This window comes from Durio zibethinus, chromosome 6 (assembly GCF_047325235.1).
Source record: "Durio zibethinus cultivar Kanyao isolate XHJ-2024 chromosome 6, ASM4732523v1, whole genome shotgun sequence".
In the NCBI taxonomy this organism is placed as follows: domain Eukaryota; kingdom Viridiplantae; phylum Streptophyta; class Magnoliopsida; order Malvales; family Malvaceae; genus Durio; species Durio zibethinus.
This window is the reverse complement of record NC_143167.1, coordinates 31,867,372-31,891,000: the sequence shown is the minus strand read 5'-3', so window position 1 is coordinate 31,891,000 and position 23,629 is coordinate 31,867,372. Positions and strand designations below refer to the sequence as shown.

The following is a 23,629-nucleotide window of genomic DNA, read 5'->3' as shown; positions in this document are numbered from 1 at the left end:
TTATACGCTCATGTCATTTTTTCAGTATAAACAAATAATAAAATAAAATTTTATTTTGTATATTTTTTTTATTTTAATTGTGAAAGTGTAAGATTAAGAAAAAACAAGTAGTACTCCTGCATAGATAAATGAGATTTAACTAATTCGGGGCTGATGCTTCTTTTTATATACTTTAGTATTATAATAGTAAAAGGAGCATTTTATTCTAGGGATGCCATTTTTTTTGGCCTCGTAACCAAACACACGTCAAATTAGTCGCTCCTTTTCGTAACGACTCAACGTTCCGAAACCCCTTCAAAAACCCTAACTAGCACCCACTCACTCACTGATTTATTGGCAAATAATGCCCGGCGCCTCGTCAGATTCCACCAGTGGCGCTTTGGTTCCACTCTTACCGGAGGCACAGGGCGCGGTGGTGTATCCTCTTCACCATGGTCTCACATCTCCAGTCTCTCGACTCTCCATCTCGTGGTCACGCGGTAACTCTCTCCGCATCTCGGTCTTCGCTTCACCGTCGGTGAATGATTCCGACAATGAAGATGCAGGAGGAAAAGTGGTGGAGGTGAAGCTCGGTGGCGGAGACGGCGAGATCAGCGACGCTCATTGGCGGAGGATCACCTACGGTTCAGTTTCTCCTTTCGCTCTACTCCAGAGCAGGAAAAACGTCGCCTCCGGCTTGTCCAAAATGTCCATGAATTCTTCACCTTACAATGTTGACTGGTAATTAGTTTTCAAATTTTCATTTTCGTACTCATATATTCGAAATTTATTTGCTTTTTTTTTTTTAAATAAATTGAGTTTGTTGTGGTCAGGTGGGAGTACATAATGGAGTACAGCAAGGACATAAGTGCCCTTCTTGGCAATCAGAAATCGCCTTCCAATCCTGTTATCGACGATCCGGAGTCAGTCATAAAGGTAATTTCTTATTCTTCTTCTTCTTCTTTTTGAGGCAGTTTATGCTTCTGATTTTTCTTTTAATTTCAATTTGCCTTCTTTTTTTTTCTCAGAAAGGACAGGAACCCACTAGTCTGAAGGCTGCGTGGGAGCTATTGGAAATGTTTTATGCTGAAAAGCCATCTCAATCATGGTTACCTGAGCGCCTTGTTGATTGGTTAGCTGTAAATCTCCTTCCTTTTTGTTACTATATCTGTCAAGTTTTTACATTACTTTTGTTTTAAAGTTGTATGTTCCTTGTGTCATACTAATAATGAATTTATTGTCTTGGCAGGATTACAATAGCCTTTTCTCAGGAACACACCCGACAGTCCACTCAAAGCTTATTGATTTTCAAAAAGAACTCGTTAACTTGCAGGTTTTACATAATTAGCCTTCTATGTGGTTTAATAAAGTGAACTTCTCTATATGGTTCTTATCCAGCTTTAGAGTTTAGTCTTGCGAGTTTTTTGACCGATTTGTACTCAATTCTAGATTCATCTAAGATAGTGGTATTTAATCAGTTTATTCAATGCAGGTTGTGGAGGATGATCCTAAATACTGGGAAGTTATGTCATCAGCACTGGCAGTTGGTTGGCTAGATATTGTGGTTAGTGGTTTGATAGTCTGATGTGATTTCATAGCATAAAATGATGAAATCATGATAAATATATTTTTTATGGAATTTTTATGATTGGTTACAGTTTTATATTTTCACTTGCAGGTGAAAATGTTGCGTTTGCATGGATCTTATCAATTAGATCAACTCAGCAATCGTGAGGTTAGTAAGAAATTGATTGTTGATGTAGTTCTATGTTCCTGTAATAATTGTATGTATTGAGTACCATTGAACCATATGCTTGTAATTTTTTTGCAAGTCTTTGAAATGTTATATGATAGTTAGAGGTTTTGTAAATCTGGGTCAGTTATTTGACCAATGTGTTAAAACTTGGAAACTATTTCCTTTCAGCCAAGTAGTTCTCTCTCTTTTTTGCATTTTCATGCGTCAAGGATTTCATTTACTCTTTTTCCTTAAGTTAGTCTGTCCATGTCAAGTGACATCATGTTTATTGTTGCTGTAACAAATTGAAATATATGTATTTTTTGTCTCGTTTGCATGTACATCAACAGACTGAGAATGGTCTTGTAGAGGCAGTTGCTGTTCTTATTTCAAAAATGCCACGCATGCGATTGGAACAAAAAGCTGGAAATTTGGGTGAATGCTTTAAGGCCAAGCCTGATTTTGTGAAGGTATCTTAAATTCTTCCAGTGATGTTCTTTTCTCATTATGCTTCATGATCCTCTACCTCCAAAGATAGTAAATCAAGTCTTTCTTTTTCATAGGCATGGGAGAAATGGCGGGCACAAATAAATAAGCTAGATTCAAGTGCATTCTGGTTTCAGTGTGCTCACCAGCAGACTCGGGAGGGCTTGAGAAGTATGTTACAAGTAATGCTGGGTAATGCTAATAGTCTCTGCACTGCAACATGCCATTGGATAGAGCTGTTTATTTCTCACTTGCTATACATCAGGCCATTCACTGTGGTATACGCCTTTCCTCTATTACATATCTTGTAGCATTTGTGCATGTTAGCTGGACTTAAAATAATCATTTGATTTCTTTTCTTGGCAGGGGTTAGAAAGCATGTACAGCTTGGCACAGAAATGCATCCAACTGAAATCAGTGGCCTCTGCACATAGGTTGATGAGACTTATAATTGGAATTCTTGGGGAAAATACTGAGGTGACACGTGGGGATAAAACATGAATTGACATTTTCCATTAAAATTCTCCTTTTAGTTCCTTAACCATGGAGTAAATTGTGCTTTTGTAACCTCTCAGGTTGTACTAGCAGAATGCTCAAAAGGATTTGGTCCTTGGTGAGCTGCCATGTTTCCATCTTTTTTCTTGCTGTTTGTTGTATGTCAGTATATTTTTGGTCTGACAACCATGAGTAAGTTATCATTAAATTGAAGCTTGGACATGCCCATGCCGTTATTAAGATCTATCTCTGTTAATGCTTGTCATCAGGATGGTTGCCCATGCCTTAGAGTTATTGACTACTGGGAGCGATCTTGCAGAAATGCTTTTACATGAAGAGCATCAGAACTTGGGGGGAATAAGTATAGAAGAGCTTCATCGACTTGTTTATGCTGAAGTCCTATCTTCACATCCATTAACTTGGCAAGTGAGTGCAACTAACCGTGTGGATTACTATCATTGGTATATGGACCGACAATTATGCATGTTTTATACGTTGTATGGGTTAGGGTAGCCTTGTTAAGCTAGACAAATGAGATATGGAGTGCTACTTAACCAACTTCATTGGATATGATTCATAGTAATTAGTAAATTAATCCTATTCCCCATTATTATTATACTGGATAAAGAATAATATCTGAACGCAATGCTAGCACTTTGATTAAGTATTTCTCACTTATTGTTTGCTGTAACATGTACAGATTGCTCCAATTTATCTTACATCATGTGTGAAGCAGGGGATGGTTCTGTTACAGATATTATTGTCCAAGCAGCCTGTTCAACATAATCAGTTGCTGTTTAAGGTTTATTGGTTCATTTTTTTATCCCACTCATCTTTGCCATTGTGAATGTTGATTTCCTCTATTGTTATGAATTTTAGAGGCTTATTAAGTGGTTGATTGATGATGTAATTCTATGTTGCATGCAGAACATAGAGATTTGCCGCCTTTATGAACTCGACGGCATAAGTTCAAACATTATGAAGGTATAAGCATCTGTAATTTGGAAGGCATCATTTATTTTGGTGGTGTGGATAACATAAGCTTGGCATTCATTTTTGGTAATTATGTGTTTCACAATCTGTTGAGTGGTTTAGTGGTAAGACTTGATAATTGAACGTGTGAGCATGTCAGTTAAAGATTCTCACTATCCATGTTTAGATTGCTGGAGTGTACCACTGGAAGCATGGTAGGAAAGGTTCTGGTGTCTTTTGGCTTCAGCAAGCTCGGGACGAGTATCGTCTTAATAGGATAGCTCAGCAGTTGTTTGATTCAGTTGGAAAAACAATATCTGATGAGAGTTTCAAGGTAATTTGTACAGGCAATCTCCTAAGCTCAAAGCTGTTTTCTTCCCCTTTTTCCCCAATTTGTTTACTTTTTATTTTCAAAATCTTTTATGTTCTGAACATATTTTACTTTATGAGATACTTAGTCTATCCTCTATCTTCACAGCAATGGGAAGGATTAATTCAGTTATTGGGTTCTGAATCTAAGGCTGCTGGTGGACTAGAGTTTCTGCAGAAGTAAGAATTTCTGTCATTGCCTACTGTTGGATTATATGCATATTAAAAAGGATGCTGCAATACAATTTACATCAAATTTCTAAGCCCCCCAACCACAAACTTTGATGCATCTCAGGTATAGAGATTTCAAGAAATCTCTTCAGCAGGTTCATGATGGAAAAACTGCAGATGCTACTCACCAAGCTGTGGAATCTCTGATATCGGTACATATTTGGACTATCATCTGTTATTTAACTTATTAAGCCTGCTAGTCTGCTACTTGGTGCGAAGACCTGATAATTAGTTGTAATAAAGAGACATTTTCTGAGATATCAGGTTACTATGTATTTAATAGAATAGTCTCTTCTGTGGCCGTATGTAGAGGACCTTGATATATCTGTTAAATTCACCAGGTATAACTGATAATTGATTTTATCATGCATTATTATTGTTCTGTGATTTTTTTGACTGCAGCTTATGAAAACCCCTTCAACACCTCAACGCTTTTGGTTGCCTCTTCTTTATGATTCGGTAAGCTGCTTTTGCAATGATAATGTGCATCAATTTCGTACACGATTGCAAACTTTAGATCCATCATTATAGATTGTGCTTGCACTATGGAATTTTCATTATATCCGCTAATGCTTGTGGCACTGGTTTTTCGGCAGTTGAAGCTGCTTAATTGGAAGGATCGTCCTCTGTTGAATGTCTCTCAGACAAATCTTCTGTTAAATAAACTACAAGAATTGTCCATGGCAAGGCTTCGCCCAGACTTCATTGAAGCTGAATTACCATCCCAGGCCTTAAACTCTGTTAGACTGGCTCTTGCCACGAATCTTGGACGTGCTATCCTAGAGGAATGAGCCTCCCAAGATTTATTGTTCATTGCTTGTGGAAATATTACCTAGGAGTCATTTTGCTTTCACTTGGAGAAAACAAGTATAATTATAGACTAGAAAACTATTTTACCGACGAGCATTGTTCTATAAAATTAAAAAAAAAAAAAACTTTCGTCAAGAGATGCTAAGCCTGTAAAATCATTGACTGCACACTTTGGCTATATCTGTACGACGTTGAAGTAAAAGTTTTCAATGAATTTTGTATTCAGCCGCAGAGAAATAAAATACAGATGTGCTTGGATGAGCTGCAAATTAGGTTTACGTACAAGCAGGGACATGAAGGAGAATGCTGGAAATCCATTCTTTTTTTTTTTCAATCAATAAAGCCTGATTTATGATACATACTATTAATACCAGCCCCAGGACAGAGTAAATAACTACATTGAGGAAGACAACCCGCGACAAAGTAATTCATCAATCAATCGAAATAAAAGGCAAAATGAACAAGCAATGATGGATAAAACAAATAATGAACAAAAGAACCTTATACAGCAAACAAATTCTTCTAAATGCTGTTGAGAATAGACAAAATCAGATATGAAGGAATCTCATAATCTTGAAATAATTGAATCTAGTGATAATGAATATCCACCAACCTTGAAAGTCCATTGGCTCTATGATTTCCTCTCTCCCAACCCCGCATCTTGGTGAATATCAGCTGGGTTATACCTGAACAACCCCGATACTACTATACAAGATTAGTGCCACATCTCAAGGGGCTTGCACCGAACCAGGCATGACATGCTAAGCATCTTGTCTGGGACTTCTCATAATACATATAGAATTGCAAAACATTGCAAGCACATGATGCTACACAGGATGCAGTCTTCCTTGGTTTGCTATGCACCAAACCCCAGGTTATTACAGTTTCTTAGGTAGATTATAAGTCTTCTTAAGGAACCTTGAAGCTGTCTCATCTTTCCGGTAACATAACACACGCAGGAGAGTGTTTGGCTCAGTAGGATTCCACTGCCCTGATGTTGGAGGTAGTGGAAGCCTAGACCTCGCAGATGAGCCATACGTCTCCAAGGTCACACGTCTGAACCGCTCAATTAAGCTCTCTGAATCAGTTCTGAAGAGGGGAAGGACACCTCTCACAGTAGCTGAAAACTTATCTATGAGGTCAGCAGGCAAACCATCCCCATTGGCCCAAAACAGATCTTTAAGGGCTTTGAAATCATCCTCTATAATTTGAGAATCCTGACGAGAGAAAGCACGAGAGGGGCCTCCAGCAAGTAAAACCAGCAAGAATCCATCACAGGTAGCCTTCATGATATCAGTTATAATCCTTGTACGAACTCTTTCATGCACAGTTTCAGAGATGATCAACAAGTTTCGCTCCAGTTCCTGTAATAGAGGGTCAATCCTAGAAGATGATGGCTCCCCTACATACAAACCATCCCATAAAAAATGACTTAGGTCATGGAATACGATTTTGTAAGCTACTGCCTCAGACAATTGCTGAACCCCTTCCACACAAGCAGCTGGTGTTAGTTCAAATTTCTCGCTCAAACCATTAGAAAAATCTTCCACATGAGCAGACTCACAGTTCCTCAAGTGGGTTATGATCCTCTTCTCTAAAACATCCATCTCAGTTCGGATATGGTGCAGAGTATTTATACGAACACACAGCTGTGGTATCCCAAATGAATTATCTCCATTCATTGTCACAACCTGAGAATTTCTCTTCTGAGAATTTTGTGACTTTTCTTTCTTCTTCCACACACCTTGGAACTTTGATCCTGTCTCACATCGGGTCAAGGCAGGCAGTGTAGGGATATATGTATTGCGTGAACCTTCATGTCAGATTAAAACGACAGCATATGTTAGACACTCTAGAAACCTTAGACATCATAGTGAGCATTTATGTGATTTGCAAGCACTTACCACAGCCAGATTTTGCCTTCATTACGTAATACTGAAGACATTTGTCAAGGCCAGCCATCAAATCAGGTAGCAATGCAGGATGTGTTGGTATTGGCAGCTGGAAAAATGCATCTAAAGTCTCATCAATGATTCTCAATATTTCGACAGCAGAGGGAGCATATCCTTCTTGATTTGCTTGTGGATTCCAAACCTAACATAATACAAAGTGTTGGTTAGCAAAAAGCAAAAGATAAACAAATAATAACAAAGTTCGATTATCAGAAAACTGCAATCAGCAATTCAGTAGATATCCAAGTCAGTTGCATGAATAAATTTCAAATGGAATATAAACTACTTCTAACTAGATACTGCTTTATAGATAACATTGAATTTGAAACTAAATAAACAAAATCCTGAACCTATAGAGAAATCATCTTCTACTAACTTAAGTAACAGGTGAAAAAGATCATAGTCTCTGCAGCAGCTGTTACGGTTGCTAACCACACTGTTATTTTTTTAATAAATGCAAAGTAAACTACTAATTTTATGGAAACCAAACCACTAATAAGACATCTTGGCGCTGATATATATACTCTTCATTCCTTCACAACACCTATTTTCTTACTTCTTATCGTAATTTATAGGACTTAGGATGTAATCCAAATGCTTACATAATGTTAATTCTTTAACAAAATTCCTTCTTCACTTTTTGGTTTCTGTGTCACTTGTTTGTAGTCAAGGCATGCAAGGAACCAGTGCCTAACGGATTTATCCTTCAAGAGAGTAATCTATTAGCAAACTATGATCATTGCCTATGCACCGAAAAAAATGATTATTTCCAGTACCAAGAAGAGAACGATAATTTCACAATGAAAATAAAATTACATGATATGAAACTGAGAAGTTGTAGAACTTGGATTTGATAGATATAAATTTCAGATAAAATTTTAATCCAAATGGCAAGAATAGCAAGTGCATACCTCTTGTTGCAAATTCCTGTCAACCCATTCCTTAGGTCTGTCTAATCTTGTCTTGATCCATCCTTTAACCAGATTGGCAATTGCAGTTTCGGCTTCATAAGGAGGCATCTCACGGATTATTGCCTTCCCACCATCATCACTGTCTACTGCATCCTCAACTGCAATCTGCACGAGATCTTTCTCCAGCTTATCTGCAGCTCTCAGTACTTGAACAGCATCAGGGGTTAACTCCATAATGCCTGATATAAACTGTTTTATCTCATTTGCATAACAAGCATGAAGGGTGGCTACAGCTACACCAGCTGCCAAAGGATGCCAACCCTTCAGTATTGGACTGAAAACCTGCTTCTCATGAACTGCTAGCTCACCAACATCCTTAGCAAGGATTGCAAGGAGAGGAAGAGGATTCAGCTGGTTTTTGGAAGCTCTCCTGCTTGAGTCTGCTTTCTCCATTCTCTATATGAAAACAAAATAAAGTATATGCATGGTCATTAAACCAACTAAAAGGAAGAACTGGGAAGAGAGAGAGAGAGTATCCAAACACATCACACATTTGTTGCATTCGAAGTCTTGTACATATGCAATGAAGATTCAGATACTATAAATGTGCCATAGGCACTTAGTTTTTCCTGATAGTCGGTAAAGGGGCCAATAGCAGTTAGTAAAGACTTGCCTGAGCAAAAGCAGTGCGCAATGATGACCTGATGTAAGTGTCAATTCTATTTCGAGCTACATCAACTTCCCCTTTCCTCTTTCTGCGATACTCAGTAGATACATCCTCAACCAAAATCTTGGCTGTTGATACACCTAAAGAAACAATGCCCTGCATGGTATATATATTTCCACTATCAAAAGTATCATGGTATGCAAGGAGTCTTTTCTCTGCCCAGCCCAGTATTGAAGTCAATGTAGAACTTAAAATGCTGGAGTATTCTGGATCCTTAGTTGTCTTAGCATCTTTTGCTACTTCTGCTAGCTGACTATCAGCAGCATATAGTAAGTCCATTTCAACTTGCCCAGTAGCAACAAAACGGTGAAATAAGACCCATGTAAAGCAGAGATTATGGAGCATTTGGTTAATCCCAAGGATCACCCACGCCTTCTTTATATGCTCCATGAGCTCATCAACTTCCTCAACAATAGATGTTTCATCGTTAATATTAAAGCATGTCTCCAAAAGCATTTCATAGAGTCTAAGATTCAGTGGAATGCCATCAGCCCAGTGGCAAGACTCAGAGAAGGAACCATCAGACCTGGAAGCAAGAGACATAACAGCACTCCGAAGAACTTGCATTGATTCATTGTTCTTTCCGGTTTCTATTGGCCTATCTAGGGCTGCATGAATGATTTGTCGTAGCCTTTGTGAAGCATTATTTGACTTATCAAGTGGTACACGAGGATGCAATAGTAACCCAGCCTCAAGAACCTTGAGGTTTCTTTTCTGCCATGCATCATATTCTTGTTGATCAGTAAAATCTGATAGCTTCAGCTGCTGTAATAGCTCCAACGGAAGAACCACAGATTCAATCCGCCTTCCAACCTGTGATACATAAATTTATAGTAGACCATTATCAATCTACTGAACTAATACCAACGTGGTTAAGTCCCCATATGCAATTCCACCCCACCCCCATGGTTACCCCCAGGGAAAAAAAAACATACAGCAGACAATATAAACTAAATAAACGGGATAAAGTTACAACAAGAAAGAATCATTAACTTCATCAAAACGCTATTACATTCCCCTCTCAAATTTGATGATCTTAATGAATTAGCAAAAATATTCGAGAATTTACATTATCACTCCATTATTTAGGATTAAATTCTCAAATCAAATTTGTTTGCAACTTAAATCATAATCTACTTTTCAACCTTGTTATCATCAGATCCTATTTCTACCGCATCAACTTTAATATTGAATAATTAAAATTAATTTATTCACATGCAGCATTATTTGGATCAAATAAATTGCAAATTAAATTAAAAAAAAAAAAAAGCGAAAGTCCAGATCAACGAAAATTTCATATAAAATAGAACTTAAATTGAGCTCACCAGGCCGCCGCCGATTCTCAAAAGTGCTCTTCTAACTCGCGAATCAACGGCCTCAGGTATCCGCATTTGAATCCTCATAAGCTCTCCCACATTCGTAGGCAGCTTGGACTTGCCCTGGCCCGTGCCTGGCCCCGAACCCGGACTCTTCTTCGAGCCCGAAGAGCCCGGCGACTTCAATCCCAAAGCCTTCTTCATCTTACTAGCGGCGGCTGACGTAAGCGAGCGTTGCAACGCGGGCGAGTTAGGGGAGTGGTTGTGGTTTTGACTAGGCGAGTTGTGACTCAGCGAATCGGTATTGAGGGAGGCGGAAGTGGAGAGAGGTTTAGAAGAGGAGGTACGACATACGGCGAGGAAGACATCGTAAGCGGTGAGTCGGAGGTCGGCGTCGGTGAGTTGAGAGGCGAGTTGGCCGAGTGGAGATTGGAGATCTGTTGATGTGAACTTGCTTGGCATTGGCTGACGTTGAGTTTGTAGTGGCGGTGGCGTTGACTCTCTCTTTGAGTGGCCGAGGGAAAGATCTCTGAAGAGATGCGCCATTGTGTTAACTCAGAGAGAGAGAGAGAGAAAAAAAAAAAATGGCGACCGAGTCAGAACATGTACACGTACTATTTGAGAGAGTGAAAACGGAAGAGAAACAGAACGAAGAAGCGATAGGAGCTGTTTGACATATTTGTTTTTCAAATTTTATTTTATCTTTTTAGGCATTTGAAAGAGAGAGACATTATTTAAAAAAAAAGGCGATTTCGTCATAATATTTATTTTTTTAACTCTAAAAAAATGGGTAGATTATGTAAATATTACAAAATTAAAAAATAGATATATTATGTCAAAAATTACATAAAATGAATTTTTATATATTTTTTGTCATAATTCCATTTTGGTCTTTTGGCTTGAACTGAATAGTGAAGAAGACAATTAACAGCGATAGGGGAGTGGAATGCACGCAAGTGAAAAGAGAAAGTCAAGCGCGTGAGGCGCGACCAACCGTTTTCATGCAATCTTGAAATAAAGAAGAAAAATGAGTATGAAAGAAAGCTGCATATCTAAAAGAACGGTGAGATCCTTGATTGGTGGGGACCGCACGCACCTGTAAAACACACTAACACACGCCAACAAACGGCCCAAATTTTATTTATTTCTTAAATCACTAAAATTAAAATATTTAATATTTTATTAATAAATTATATAATTATTTTATTAAAATTAAAATTTTTTTATTACATCACGAAGATAAAATTTTGATTTGAAATCAGACCTTTAATATATTTTCAAACGTTTTTAACCGTTAAATCAAAAATTTGAAAATAAAATTAAAATTTTAATACTCCATTAAAAGCCACCGTTGTCGGCAACATTTGTTTATTTCTATTTTAATAAATAAATGAATTAAAACAGTGATGGATAGTGCCAGAAAATCCTGGTACGTTTTTTAATTTATTTTTTTAGATTACAGTGACGGCCCAATTATTTGATTTATTTACTCCCTCTACCATCCACCAGCTAAGGCAGCAACAAATAAATTTTTTTTACTAATTCTTTTCTGATTAGAGAAATACCTTGCTCAATTCAAGATTTTTTTAAAGAATATACTGAATAAACAAACAAGCACGCCAAGAATTTACTGCATGTTTCCATCATATATTAATTTTATTAGATTTAAATATTATAAAGTTTGTTAAACTTAATTATAATGGTTGCATGTTTAATATAAAATTAAATGTTTAGTTTGTTGATCAAATTAATACCAAAATTATTATTTATTTTAATTCAAAATTTAAATGTTTCAAACATTAGGAGCCAACCATCTCTTTAATATTAAAAGTAAATTTCATGTTTAAATAATTACCTTCCAAAATTTATCTTCTTTTATATTTACCTTACTCAATAATCTGTTTAACAAAGTTCGTTTATCAATTTGAGCCAAAATACTTACTATTATTAAATTTCCATTTTTTGGATTATAATGTCGGCAGAATAGCATGTATTAACCACTAATGATTAGGTGAGATGTTTCATTTAAAAAAAAAAAAAAGTTGACAATGGATTTCCATCTTGGCATTTGGTAAAATATTAAATCTTTTTCTTTTTTTGGTTGGCCTCAAGTAAGGTAGGTAAAAATATCCGAAATCAACGAATTTCGACTCGATTTGATCTCTTATGATTATTTTTTTTTAATTGAGTATCTAATCGGATAGAATCGAATAACATAAAAAAATTTCGGATCGAGATCGGATTTTAGGCAAACTCGACCTGATATATATAAAAAAATTATTTTTTAATTAATTAATTATTTTATATAATTTTATATTTATTTAATTTTATATTTATATTTAAAATAATATTTTATTAATTTCGGATTGAATCGGGTCAAATTTGATTTTATATAATATTGGATCGAATCAAGTTCGAGTATTAAAAATAAAAAAATTTATTGGATCGGATACGAGTTTTATATGTTTAAAGTCGGATTAAGATTGGGGTGAGCAAAAATTTACCGCGTCTCGACCCGTTGCCATCACTAGCCTAAAGTCAAAATATAAATAAAATTTTCTTATCAAATCAACATTTACACTTATTTTTCATTTACTTAATGTTTTATGAACTTCCATACATAGTTATTTTATTTAAAATTTTAAATTAATTAACCTTGATATAAAAAAGCATGACCCATTATAGACATAATTTATTAGAAGATATATGTGTATGAGCAAGGATCTATTTATTTTAATATAATTTTTATATTTTTTAAAATTTTTAATCAAAATTAAATTCAAAATTCAACTGAATTAAAACAATATTTTTAAATATAATAATTTTAATTCTAATATCCAAAAAATATAAAAATTACATTAATATAAGTGGATTCTTATTTTATATATATATATATCTTATCACATTAATATTTACATTTTTTTCATGTACTTAAAGTTATAAACTTTCTATGATTATTTTGTTGTAAATTTTAAATAAATTAGTTAATTTATTGACATAATTTATTAATAACACACGTTATGTAAGGAGAACGGTCACATTAACTACAGAACAAAGTTTTTCCGGTAACTTATGTAGCTGAGTCAGGGTTCCAATATTGAAAATGATGTAGCTCCAAAGGACAACATTATGCCAGATGTACCCTTTTCTCTGCCAACCATGCATTATTATTATTATCATCTACGCCTAAGAATGTTTATAAAGTCCAATTTTTATAAAATATCTTCATTTTAATAATCTCTATCATGTTCAAATAAAATAATACTTATAAATTATAAATCTGTCTAGCATATTTAGATACTTATGTATACTTTTCTAATGTGAAAATTGGGAATGACAGAAAATGTTAAATACACAACATTTACATATTGGGTAAGTGCCTCCACAATCATTCAATTTGATATTTAAAATAAATTTTGTTGAACAATTATACACTTTCATCAAGAAAAAAGTTTGCATACCATTGAAAATTATTCAAACCTCACTTAACCACTAAGTTTTGTTAATCTTGTTTAGAAATCCAATCTGGTTTTCCCAACAACAAAAAAAAAAAATCTAAATCAAACTTAAATTAACTTCAATAACATAAAAAAATTAAGAAAAAAATTATCTTATCCACCACAAGTGAAAAAGTTTTTTTTTTTTTTTTTTTAATTTCACGTAGATGGAGAATCTAATATAATTTAATTCAAATTCAAAAAATATTTAAAAAATCAAAATGAAAATAATTTTGTATAATTAAAATTATTAAAATTTAAATTTAATCACTAGAATTAAAATTTTAATATTATATCAATAAATTATATAAAACTATTGACAAAATAAAAAAAAAAAAAAGTCTTAATCCAAACTCAATCGGATCTGACTCATCTTTGCCATTTGCCAGATAATAATACCATTTTTGGTTTTTCTTTTAAATTTTTTAAATTTCCATATCTCATTTTCTCATTGAGAAAAAAGCTTTGATATATTTTATTTATACATGAATGTATAAATTTCGGAAATGGGTTGTCCCTTATAAGCCATTCAGATTTGAAATTAGCAGGTGCCATAATCTTACAAAATTACACCACATCGCTTTACCTTCGAGTAGTTTTGTTCATTTGTCATTTTTTTTTCCGGTTCTACCCTTCAATTCACAGAAGAAACACGGTTTAGATTTATATCTTCATGTCGACACTGGGTGACGACGAGTTAAGCTTAGTTCTCAAATGGGTTTATGACCAGAATGACAGGAAGTCCTTCTCTCAAGTCTGCAAACATTGGCTGCGAGTGGAAGGGTTAACCCGATTATCCATTCGGATTCTCGAACCTGATCTCATTCCCAATTTTATGCCCAGATTCCCAAATTTGCTTTTCTTTGAAACCCCGATGTTTATCTCCAATTCCCACGTTGAATTCGTGGCTAAAACATGTCCGAAACTCCAAGTTCTTAACCTTAATCTTAGGAAAACACGTGAAGAATTGGATGAAGTTGATGGGAATTCTGGTCTTGAAGATGTTGGGAATGATGGGATTTGCGCTTTGGCTCATGGGTGTCCAAATTTATCGAAAGTTTTGTTGAGAAAAAGAAAGAATGTAGGGAATTTTGCAGTTATTTCCCTTGTTAAATTCTTGCAGAATTTAATGACTTTGGATTTAGGAAGGTGTGATTTGGTGGATGACCAAGCTATTGAAGCAATCGGGTATTCGAATTCGATACTGGTTTTGAATTTGCAAGCTTGTTCATTGGTTACTGACCATGGATTGGCTGTTTTAGCCACTGGGTATATCTCAAAAACATTGAAAAAATTGATTCTTGCCGAGTGTGATCGCATTACTGATTCTGGGGTGTCAATGTTGAAGCATATTTGTTGTTTGGAGGAGTTAAATTTAGCTGAATGTGGGCCAAAGATAACAGATTCTGGTGGGATAGCAGTTTCTTTAGTTACAAATCTTAGGAAATTGAATTTGTCTTGGTTGGTCAACTTATCAGATGTCACAGTAATTGCAATTGCTAAGAATTGTGTGAATTTGGTGGCTATTGATTTAACAGGTTGTGAGTTGGTCACTGGAGTTGGAGTCAGAGCATTTGGGAATCATAAATCCCTGGAGTATCTTGCGTTGGCTTCTTGTTACAATATTTGTATGGATGATTTGAATATTGTGCTAAGATGTCGGTCACTGAGAGACATTGTGCTTGATAAAGGACTGAGACTGTGGATACCAATGGCAATGCAGGTGAATATCAGCAGGTTTTGTCTATTGCACTGGAGGTGAAGGATGAACGGAAGGGTTAGAAGTTTTTGTAGGATAGAATTGGATTACATCAAGGTTAGTTCTTGATTTTGTCAGAAATTCTTATTGATATGCTTTTTTTTTGTTTATAATTTACACAAGCCTCAAATCTTGTACTATCATTTATATTTTAAAACAAGCAGATGTTCAGATTCCCTTATCTATCATTCATGTGGACGACTGATAGTTTCACTAATTCCTTGGAAATATGCTTCATCATCTGTTGTTCCGGTTGCTTTTAAACTGATTGAATTAGTGGCCTAGTGCTTTTAAACCTTTAAAGACTAGGATGTTGGAAGTTGGATAAATGTTAGTAAATGTCTTCCCTCCGTGAGTTTAAATTTTAATTAAGGCAAGGCATGGATGTTCTTTAAGATAATTGTTGAAGGAAGCTAAGAAGTAGGTTGTTTGTGATTGGAGCAGCCATGATTTCTTGCTGAAGTTGCAAACTTTGTTCTTTCATGGTGTTGTGAAGCTTTTGCCTACTTTTCCTTGGAGGTTTAATACACATTCATTAATCCAACGCATCCATATTTTTCTCCGTTGTTAATTTAACCAAATAATAAGCAAAAGTTAATGGTTGACAACGTTATGTCACTTTCATCCCTATGCCATATGATTTCTCCATTATAAAGCCTCTGGGAGCTGCTTAAATGGGCAATTCGTTCTTTAGATCATGCCCTAGTCCACTTGGTGAGGAAAAAACCTAATTGCTCCACTTTCAGCCAACAGTTTGTTGTAGATTCCCCCTGAAAAGTTTACGTTGACAAAGATAAAGCCTTTAGGTCATCTCGCCAATTGATGAGCTTTGCAGCTATTACGTTTGTTGCCAGCTTCGTTAAAGGTGTGCAGACAGTGCAGTTGTCTGTTCTTTTAACATATTAACCTGAACAAAGTACAGGACCATTGACGAAGACATAGATAACTATTACAATTTGCATGTGCAAGGGTAAAACATGGTAAAAGCATAAGGCCCAATTATTGAACTATTGATGCAATACTGCAATTTATAAGGGTTTAAGGCCCCATATTTGGGACTAGGGTCCAATCTATCCGTTCCTTGTCCGAGAAATCGCATAGGAAAACTGTCCTTCCCTACCATTTGTTAAACCCAAAACAAAACCCCACGCCCCAGTGGAAGAAAAAGAAAAAAGAAAGAAAATTAAGGCAAAAAGATGGGACCATCTTCGACAGTGAGAGCAGTTGGTGCAATTCTGCACAGATTTACAAATGGGGTTCCCTCGACTTCCTTGATTGTTTCTCGGGATGGCCTATTAAAAAGTAGTAGGAAATTATCATCAGCATCATCAGTATCATCTTCCACTTCAATATTGTATCAAGTTAACGCTAACAACACTCAGCATCAACTCCGAAGTATATCCACTTTCCCTCCTCTTTGCATGGGCAGGCGTTCTTCCAAGATTGCTGGCAGAAAGGTCTCTTTTCTCTTTTTTCTCACATGCCCACATTTTATAAATTCAAAAAAATCCTTCTTTCAAAGAAAAAAAATGGTTCTCTGAACAAATGTAGTTATTTTATGGTTTAGATGCCACGTGTTTGATGAAAAACCTGAGGGCAAAAAATTCAATTGTAATTTGGTTTATGATATGGAATTTGTTTAATTCTAGGCTTAATCCTTTATTTTTAAGAGTTGAGCATTTTTAGCACGGAACTGAAACCTGCTCTGTTTGTTTCGCTTATGCCTTTACCTTTTATATATGCGGTCAAAAACTCAAAATCAATTAAATAATTTTATGCTACTGTTTTATTTAAATTCAGGGTGCTCAAGATGCAAAGAAGGCTAAAATATATTCAAGGATTGGAAAGGAAGTTGTATCTGCGTAAGTTGGTAGCTCACAGATGGTCAAGCTCCCTGCTTGATTTGCTACATTAATTCAAAAAGAGTTTTGTAAATTGGTTTTTGTTAGTTAACTGGATGAAATTCTATTGTGTTTTGCGAATTGTTTCTACTAGTTCGTTCAACTTTTGTAATTTGCTGTACGGGAACTGAAATCCTCGTAAATTTGATTCTTTATGTGCTGCAGTGTAAAAAAAGGTGGTCCAAATCCAATATCAAATACGGTTCTTGCAGCTGTGCTAGAGAAAGCCAAGGAGCTTGATGTACCCAAGGAAATTTTGGAGCGTAACATCAAGAGAGCTTCAGAGAAAGGACAAGAGGCATACATTGAGAAAGTTTACGAGGTTGGTGTTTCAATACTGTCTACATTATTTATAGATTTGTTGCTAAAGTGATTAGTCATTGAGTGTATCTTCTTGTATTTACATCCTCTGATAGTATAGAAGACTGGATTTTTTCTGCTCTTCAAGTATACTGCTTCTTTCAGGTATATGGTTATGGTGGAGTTAGCATGGTAGTCGAGGTCTTAACAGATAAAATAACCAGGTCTGTAGCAGCTGTTAGGGAGGTAGTCAAGGACTATGGAGGAAAGATGGCAGATCCTGGGTCTGTTATGTTCAAGTTCAGGCGTGTTCGAGTTGTGAATATAAAAGTCACTGATGCTGATAAAGATCAGCTCCTTGCCATTGCATTAGATGCTGGTGCTGAGGATGTTGTTGAGCCTGCAACATATGAAGATGATACTGATGAGGATAGGTCAGAGAGGTAATGCTCCCACTATTTCAAACTGAAATCTTTCTGATTGCCCTCTCCTTTTTGTACTTAACGCATCTTCTGGACTGATTTTCATTGTGAATATCTTTAATACTTGCCATAAATTAATGCATCATCTGGACTGATTTTCATTGTGAATATCTTTAATACTTGACATAAATTAAATCCTCACCTTTGTACATAAATTTAGAGGAATTAATGTAGCCATCTTCTCCATATATTTTCTGTTGTAGAACAAAAGAGCTCTTTTACTGAGGTTAAGGGGCCATCATTGTCGGTGCCTTAAAGCATGTAAAATGAAATTAGCAAGTGCGGCTAATCAAACCTACTCCTGGTGCACATGAAGTTGCAAAACTATGAAATTTTATTGTTTGCATGAAATCTTTAAGTGACTTCTGTTTTCTTTTTTTGAATGGATATTGTCTGTGCCTTAAATGCATGATTTTATATTTGTTATCTGATGAATCCACTATGAAATCTGTATGCTTTAGTAAGTTCGCATATCTGATCTCCAATTATATGTTACATTCCAATCCTATTTTTCTTTTCAAATATTTAAGTTGTTTTACCACTTGGCTGGGCAAAGTCTAACCTGATTTCTCAATATAGCTATTATAAGATTGTAAGTTCAGCAGAAAACTATGCACCAATACTTTCAAAGTTACGTGATGAAGGAATAAATTTTGAGACTGATAATGGTTCTGAGCTACTTCCAATAACCACCATTGAGGTATTTTTCTGTAATGTTTATAATTTCTGTGATCTGCCTTTGATTTCTGCTAAATCAGGATCTTTTTGCTTTTCTATGTGGCTGATGTTGACCTTACATTTTGCCAAATGCTTAGCACTCATTTAAACTGGCTAATCAGTACTTTAATATTACCTTGTTTCAGCATCCTACCTATTTTGGTGGTGAAATCATTGATATTTTGGTTGGTTTCAGGTGGATGATGAGGCTATGGACTTGAACAAGGAACTTATGTCTAAATTACTTGAACTTGATGATGTTGATGCTGTTTATACCGACCAGAAGTGATTTATATCTAGACCATTTCCGTGATGGAATTGATGTTTCTGAGTCAGTTAACCTGTAGTTAGTGCATAAATCACAATCTTGGCTAGATTGTTGCTCGTTTTAGCAGGGGCTTTCCCAGAGGACCTTCTTTTGATAATTTTCTCTGTTACTCTTTTTACAAATTCTAAAGAGCTGCCATGGCTGAAACCACGGTTTGCTTTTTTTTTTTTTTTTTTTCTTGAAAATAAATACATTTATCCAATTTCTTTTTTATCAAGAGTTCATGATTAAATACGAATTATTCACTCTGCTTTAACACTAATAAGATTGATAGTTTATAATTTTTGCTTACATATGGTCATGAATGCTCTAAGGGGCTAAAGAGTATCTCTTTCACCCGCAACTATAGACCTTTCACTACTCTGCGATCCACACAATATATTCCTTTTCTTGTCTTATTGTTATTTATTTTCCTGCTAATTTCTCCTCCATATTAATATGTACACCTCACATTAATTAATGATATTAAATGCATAGATTATCATATCACACGGCTCTCTCTGGCATTCGGTCTGGTCCATGATCTATGGGCCAATTCATATTACTGATGTGATTTCTTAGGGACCCAACATCCATGTAGCCCATATGGCAGACCATAAGGGAGCTTTGCTCTTGCAATTTCTTCAAATGTTGATCCGTCCAACAATAAAGCATAGCCACCTCCATTTTTCTCACTAACCAAGGAGATAACAATACCTACAAAGAGCAAAAATAAAAGGGAATTATTTGATCATATCAATTTATCAATCATTTTACTATGGTAAAATCCATGTTCAAGATTAAATCAGAAAAAAAAAAAACCAAACTTTAAATTGCGGAGAATACAATGATCAATAGCTCACCATCATCTTCCTCGGTCGCCCCTGGCCGAGCAACAAAGAACGGTTCGGACGGCACAGCCCCCTCATCATGCCAATTCTTTGCCTTTTTGTTTACAAAATCAAGCTGCAATAGCATTAAAAAAAAATCAGCACATTTTAGAGGTTCAATGTGGTAGCTAGCTAGGTAGAGTGATGTAGTCTATCATCACAAAAGTTAAACTACCTTGGTGAGGGTATTGGGGAAGTGACATGGGCGTTCGGCTCCACAAGCGTAAGCATATCTGTATTTTTTACCCAAATAGGCAGGGTTGATGCTGCACATGTCCATGCCTCTGCCATGTTCATCGGGGTCCAATGCTGCCTCTAACTTTCCATAGAGACTCCCATCCAATGGAATTGTAAATCTTCCGACCCTGTTAATCAATTAAGTAATTGTTTAATTCCCACCTTTGGATTAATCTCTATACATTTCCTTCAACAGTCTTATTAAGAAATCCTTCAATATATACAAAAATTTTGGCTATATAAAGTACATGCTAATGTGTAGCAGTCTATTTATGCTAAGGATATGATTTTTATTCTGGCCTACATCTTTTGACCTCGGCAAGTATGAGCATGACCAATATTCTTTTAAAGCATGCATGCAGGGTTCGGAACGTGCAATGCTCAGAGCAAATTAATCAAGCAATAAAGAAAAAGCAAAGCCCATTTAAATGCCTTCAGATCCCCCTATCAAACCATCAAAGATAAAAATATGGAGTATAAAAAAGTTTTCCCATGGTGTTTGATTAGTGATAAATTCCATAAGAATAAGAAATTAGAACTAGCGGACAATCCAGATGCAAACAGAAAAAAAACCATTAAATATTAGTAGGTATGTTTTGAGTTGTGATTGTGAAGGAAATTGTGTTATACTATAGCAGAGTATTAGAAAATACACATACTACCTTGCATCTGGTAGTACGTCCTCGCCATTGAAAGACCGGAGATTTTGAAGCCTAAGCTTATCCAGAATTGTGGTGTCGGCGTTATGTTCACAACAATCAGCGACAATAGCAGTCACCCTCCCATCTTCATCTTCCTCTTCGTATGCATTGATGAAATGAAATGTCACGAATAATGGAACTTCCACACTCGCCACCTTCAGAATTTTCACAATTTAAGAATCCACCCACCTAAAAGGAACAGGACTAATTGGAAAGAAATCAAATAAATGGAAACTTACGATTTTTCCACTAGCTTTACACATAACATGAACAAAGGCTTTAGATTCAGGATGCCACTCGAATTTGTACAATGGAGTAGGTTCAGCTCTGAGTAAATTTTGTGCACAGTACCTCAATGGCATTTCAGGCACAACAACATAATGCTCAGTCACTGGAAACGAATGGACCCAACCTGGAGCTGGTCCTCCCCTGCAACTGACCTTTCCAATCACCTTCCTTTCATTTGTCCCTGGCTCCATTCTCACCACCATGTATCCAGGGTTCACCAAATCAGGTAACAGGGTCAAGAACTCGGCGTCTGTCACTATTGGATGTGCTGAGTGTATCAAACCCCCCAAGCTGTCACTATATTCAAACTTCCCGACTGTTTCCAAGCTGCTCGGATCGATAACTAATGACCCTTTTTGTGTTTCTGTCAAGCAAACAACACGTCCATCTCCAAGCTTGACAACGCCCGTGTTGGCGTTATCTGTTAAAGAAGCTCCAGAGAAGAGCTTTGCAAGGTCCCCAACATAAGCCATGAAGTTTTCATGTTTTGGAACTTCTGAGAATTCTCGGAAGCAAATCTTTTTATTTTTCATTGCAGCCTTATAGGCTTCCGATTCAATTTGGCGGTGACCGGCGATTAACCGGCCGTTCTCGAATTGGAGTTTGACTAGTGTGGCATAACCGTCAAATAGGTGACGGAAGTTGTAATCTTCGATATGCCATAGACCTGGGCCATTTCTGAGGTATGTCCCTTTCTGCATCCCATTAGGGTAAATTAATTAATGAAAATTCACCATAGAAAATAAACACTTGATATTGATTTTTATGTTAACAAATCTCTAGTATTATATAAAGAAATACTATATATTAATCTTATTTAAAGTTTGTTCAACCAAAAATTTTTGTTATACTATATTCATGTAGTCAAGATTTTATGACATATAGTCTATACTCTATAGTTTATAGTTGACACAAAGGACATTATGATTACGGGTGGATCAGTTGTTGAAGAATTTTAAAAACATTTGTTCTTTTTCTAGATTTATGAATTACAAATAGTTGGATTAATTTAATTAATGAAAGAATATACTTGAGGATCACCTAATTCTGACACCCAGAAGAATGTGTGTATTAGCTACGTACCATTGTTTCCCTTTGTTTATAATGGGTGGACGGTGGACCATTGGTATTGGTTAGAAAAAGGAATTCGAAAGATTGGGAAAAAACAGAGAGAAGGAAACTAAAAAAATGAAAAGGGAAAAGTAGCCTTGCTTTTCAGTAACATCCAAAGGAGCTCTATCTACCCTTTTCATTATGATGAAAACATAGAGTTGATGTATTATTTGTGTTTAAGTTTTTTGTAGCAAAATTCAGATCTTCTTTTGGGCCTTTGAATGGATTGAAGAGGATAAAAAGGGGCAAAGAAGGGCCTGTGGAAATAAACATTAAGTGATGAACATGTTTTTGATCGGAATACAGTGATTTTCTTGATTTGTTTGCTTAATTATAATGAAAGGTTAATGTTTGCATGTTAAAAAAAGAGTAACTAGCTAGTAGTATTAATTATAGTATTTTTACGTACCAGCCATAAAGGTATTTCTCCTTGTACAACTAGCTCTCCTTCCCATCGTTCTTGTCTAACACTCGTCCATGCAACGTGGTTCCGGTCAGGGTAGACGATTTGATTCTCCAGGGATGGAACAGTCACAGGTCTCAATGGACTCGCAACATGGGTGATTGTTAAGCGTCGTCCGTCCACTTTCGTAGCAAAACTAGACTTGTTCCGCAAGAAAAACCCATCTTTTCTATGATTGGATTGATCGAAATCCAACATAGGTGACGGTGAAACATGGCTCCTGCAGACACCTGTAAATGATAGGGAATCCATGTGAGAGAGCAGGACCAGATATGTGCAGCTGGACAAATTACTAAGGACAAAGGGTTGAGATAGTTTAATCAAGGGCGTAGATACCATATAGCATTTATAGGACGACCTGGGGCGAGGAAAGTTAGAAGTTAAGGGAACCAATACTTGGAATCTTAATTGGTGGAATTCCTTCGCACTATAAGACACAGGCTTTTCTCTATTCAATTATAAAAAAAAAAAAAAATTAATGGTTAATAATACTTTAGAAACAGGAGATAGAGTAATTGTAAATGGGGTACTGGTCGAGTGACCGCAGCACATGGGGTTCATTTTTTCTACTAAGAAAAAAGTGCTCATCACTTCAATAATGTCATTTTCTTTGTCCTTGATGACCCGGCAAGGATGTTTTGGTGATGCTAACGTTGCCAAAGGCTGATGCTTTTAGTAATGGATGCTGCCTCATCAGGGATCTCAGATTTTGAAATCTTCAGGTGCCAGGTGCTGTAACTCTTATATTAACATTTATCCAGGAATCTTATATATTATATATGTGCGATCTGGTTAGCTTTGGTTCAAGCTAATTTTATATCCCAAATGTAAAGCATAATTAGGGTTTTAGATAATGAGTCCAACTAAAATACTAGTTCGAATTCTTTTATCAATGGACATACTAGAATTAGTTTCATTTTTTTGCATCTTTATAATCTAATAGCTAGGTTCATTTTCTTACCAAAAAAAAAAGGGTTCATATGTGTGTATC

At 35.8% G+C, this 23,629-nt stretch overlaps 5 protein-coding genes across 6 annotated transcripts; 3 read left to right on the top strand and 2 right to left on the bottom strand.

The window, feature by feature from the left end:
• Positions 1-188: 188 nt before the first annotated feature.
• LOC111284604 (nuclear pore complex Nup85-like protein) lies at positions 189-5,319 on the top strand. Its single transcript, XM_022873359.2, has 18 exons — positions 189-720; positions 813-915; positions 1,008-1,118; positions 1,229-1,312; positions 1,472-1,543; positions 1,658-1,714; positions 2,065-2,184; positions 2,278-2,478; positions 2,567-2,677; positions 2,776-2,813; positions 2,965-3,121; positions 3,396-3,497; positions 3,623-3,679; positions 3,855-4,001; positions 4,146-4,216; positions 4,332-4,419; positions 4,670-4,726; positions 4,864-5,319. The coding sequence occupies exons 1-18, from the start codon at positions 344-346 to the stop codon at positions 5,056-5,058; spliced, it is 2,148 nt and encodes a 715-aa protein (XP_022729094.2). The 5' UTR covers positions 189-343; the 3' UTR covers positions 5,059-5,319.
• A 215-nt stretch (positions 5,320-5,534) lies between these two features.
• Positions 5,535-10,671, bottom strand: LOC111284603 (protein unc-13 homolog). Its single transcript, XM_022873358.2, has 5 exons — positions 9,993-10,671; positions 8,614-9,480; positions 7,941-8,396; positions 6,982-7,171; positions 5,535-6,890 (listed from the first exon to the last, which is right to left on the bottom strand). The coding sequence occupies exons 1-5, from the start codon at positions 10,527-10,529 to the stop codon at positions 5,956-5,958; spliced, it is 2,985 nt and encodes a 994-aa protein (XP_022729093.2). The 5' UTR covers positions 10,530-10,671; the 3' UTR covers positions 5,535-5,955.
• Positions 10,672-13,940: 3,269 nt separating this feature from the next.
• Positions 13,941-15,424, top strand: LOC111285388 (F-box/LRR-repeat protein 4-like). Its single transcript, XM_022874814.2, has one exon. It carries the CDS (start codon positions 14,154-14,156, stop codon positions 15,240-15,242), a length of 1,089 nt encoding a protein of 362 aa, XP_022730549.1. The 5' UTR covers positions 13,941-14,153; the 3' UTR covers positions 15,243-15,424.
• A 716-nt stretch (positions 15,425-16,140) lies between these two features.
• On the top strand, positions 16,141-19,205 carry LOC111285389 (putative transcriptional regulatory protein At2g25830). 2 transcript variants are annotated; one of them, XM_022874815.2, is made up of 6 exons: positions 16,143-16,696; positions 17,040-17,101; positions 17,306-17,462; positions 17,606-17,883; positions 18,502-18,622; positions 18,836-19,205. In XM_022874815.2, the coding sequence occupies exons 1-6, from the start codon at positions 16,436-16,438 to the stop codon at positions 18,926-18,928; spliced, it is 972 nt and encodes a 323-aa protein (XP_022730550.1). In that variant the 5' UTR covers positions 16,143-16,435; the 3' UTR covers positions 18,929-19,205. The 2 variants fall into 2 exon arrangements, with proteins under 2 accessions (XP_022730551.1, XP_022730550.1); XM_022874816.2 differs by lacking the exon at positions 18,502-18,622 and having other exon boundaries at positions 16,141-16,696.
• Positions 19,206-19,215: 10 nt separating this feature from the next.
• Positions 19,216-23,005, bottom strand: CCD8 (carotenoid cleavage dioxygenase 8). The gene is made up of 6 exons (XM_022874813.2): positions 22,585-23,005; positions 21,014-21,757; positions 20,736-20,929; positions 20,012-20,201; positions 19,810-19,912; positions 19,216-19,663 (listed from the first exon to the last, which is right to left on the bottom strand). Exons 1-6 carry the CDS (start codon positions 22,975-22,977, stop codon positions 19,509-19,511), a joined length of 1,779 nt encoding a protein of 592 aa, XP_022730548.2. The 5' UTR covers positions 22,978-23,005; the 3' UTR covers positions 19,216-19,508.
• Between the last annotated feature and the right edge of the window lie 624 nt (positions 23,006-23,629).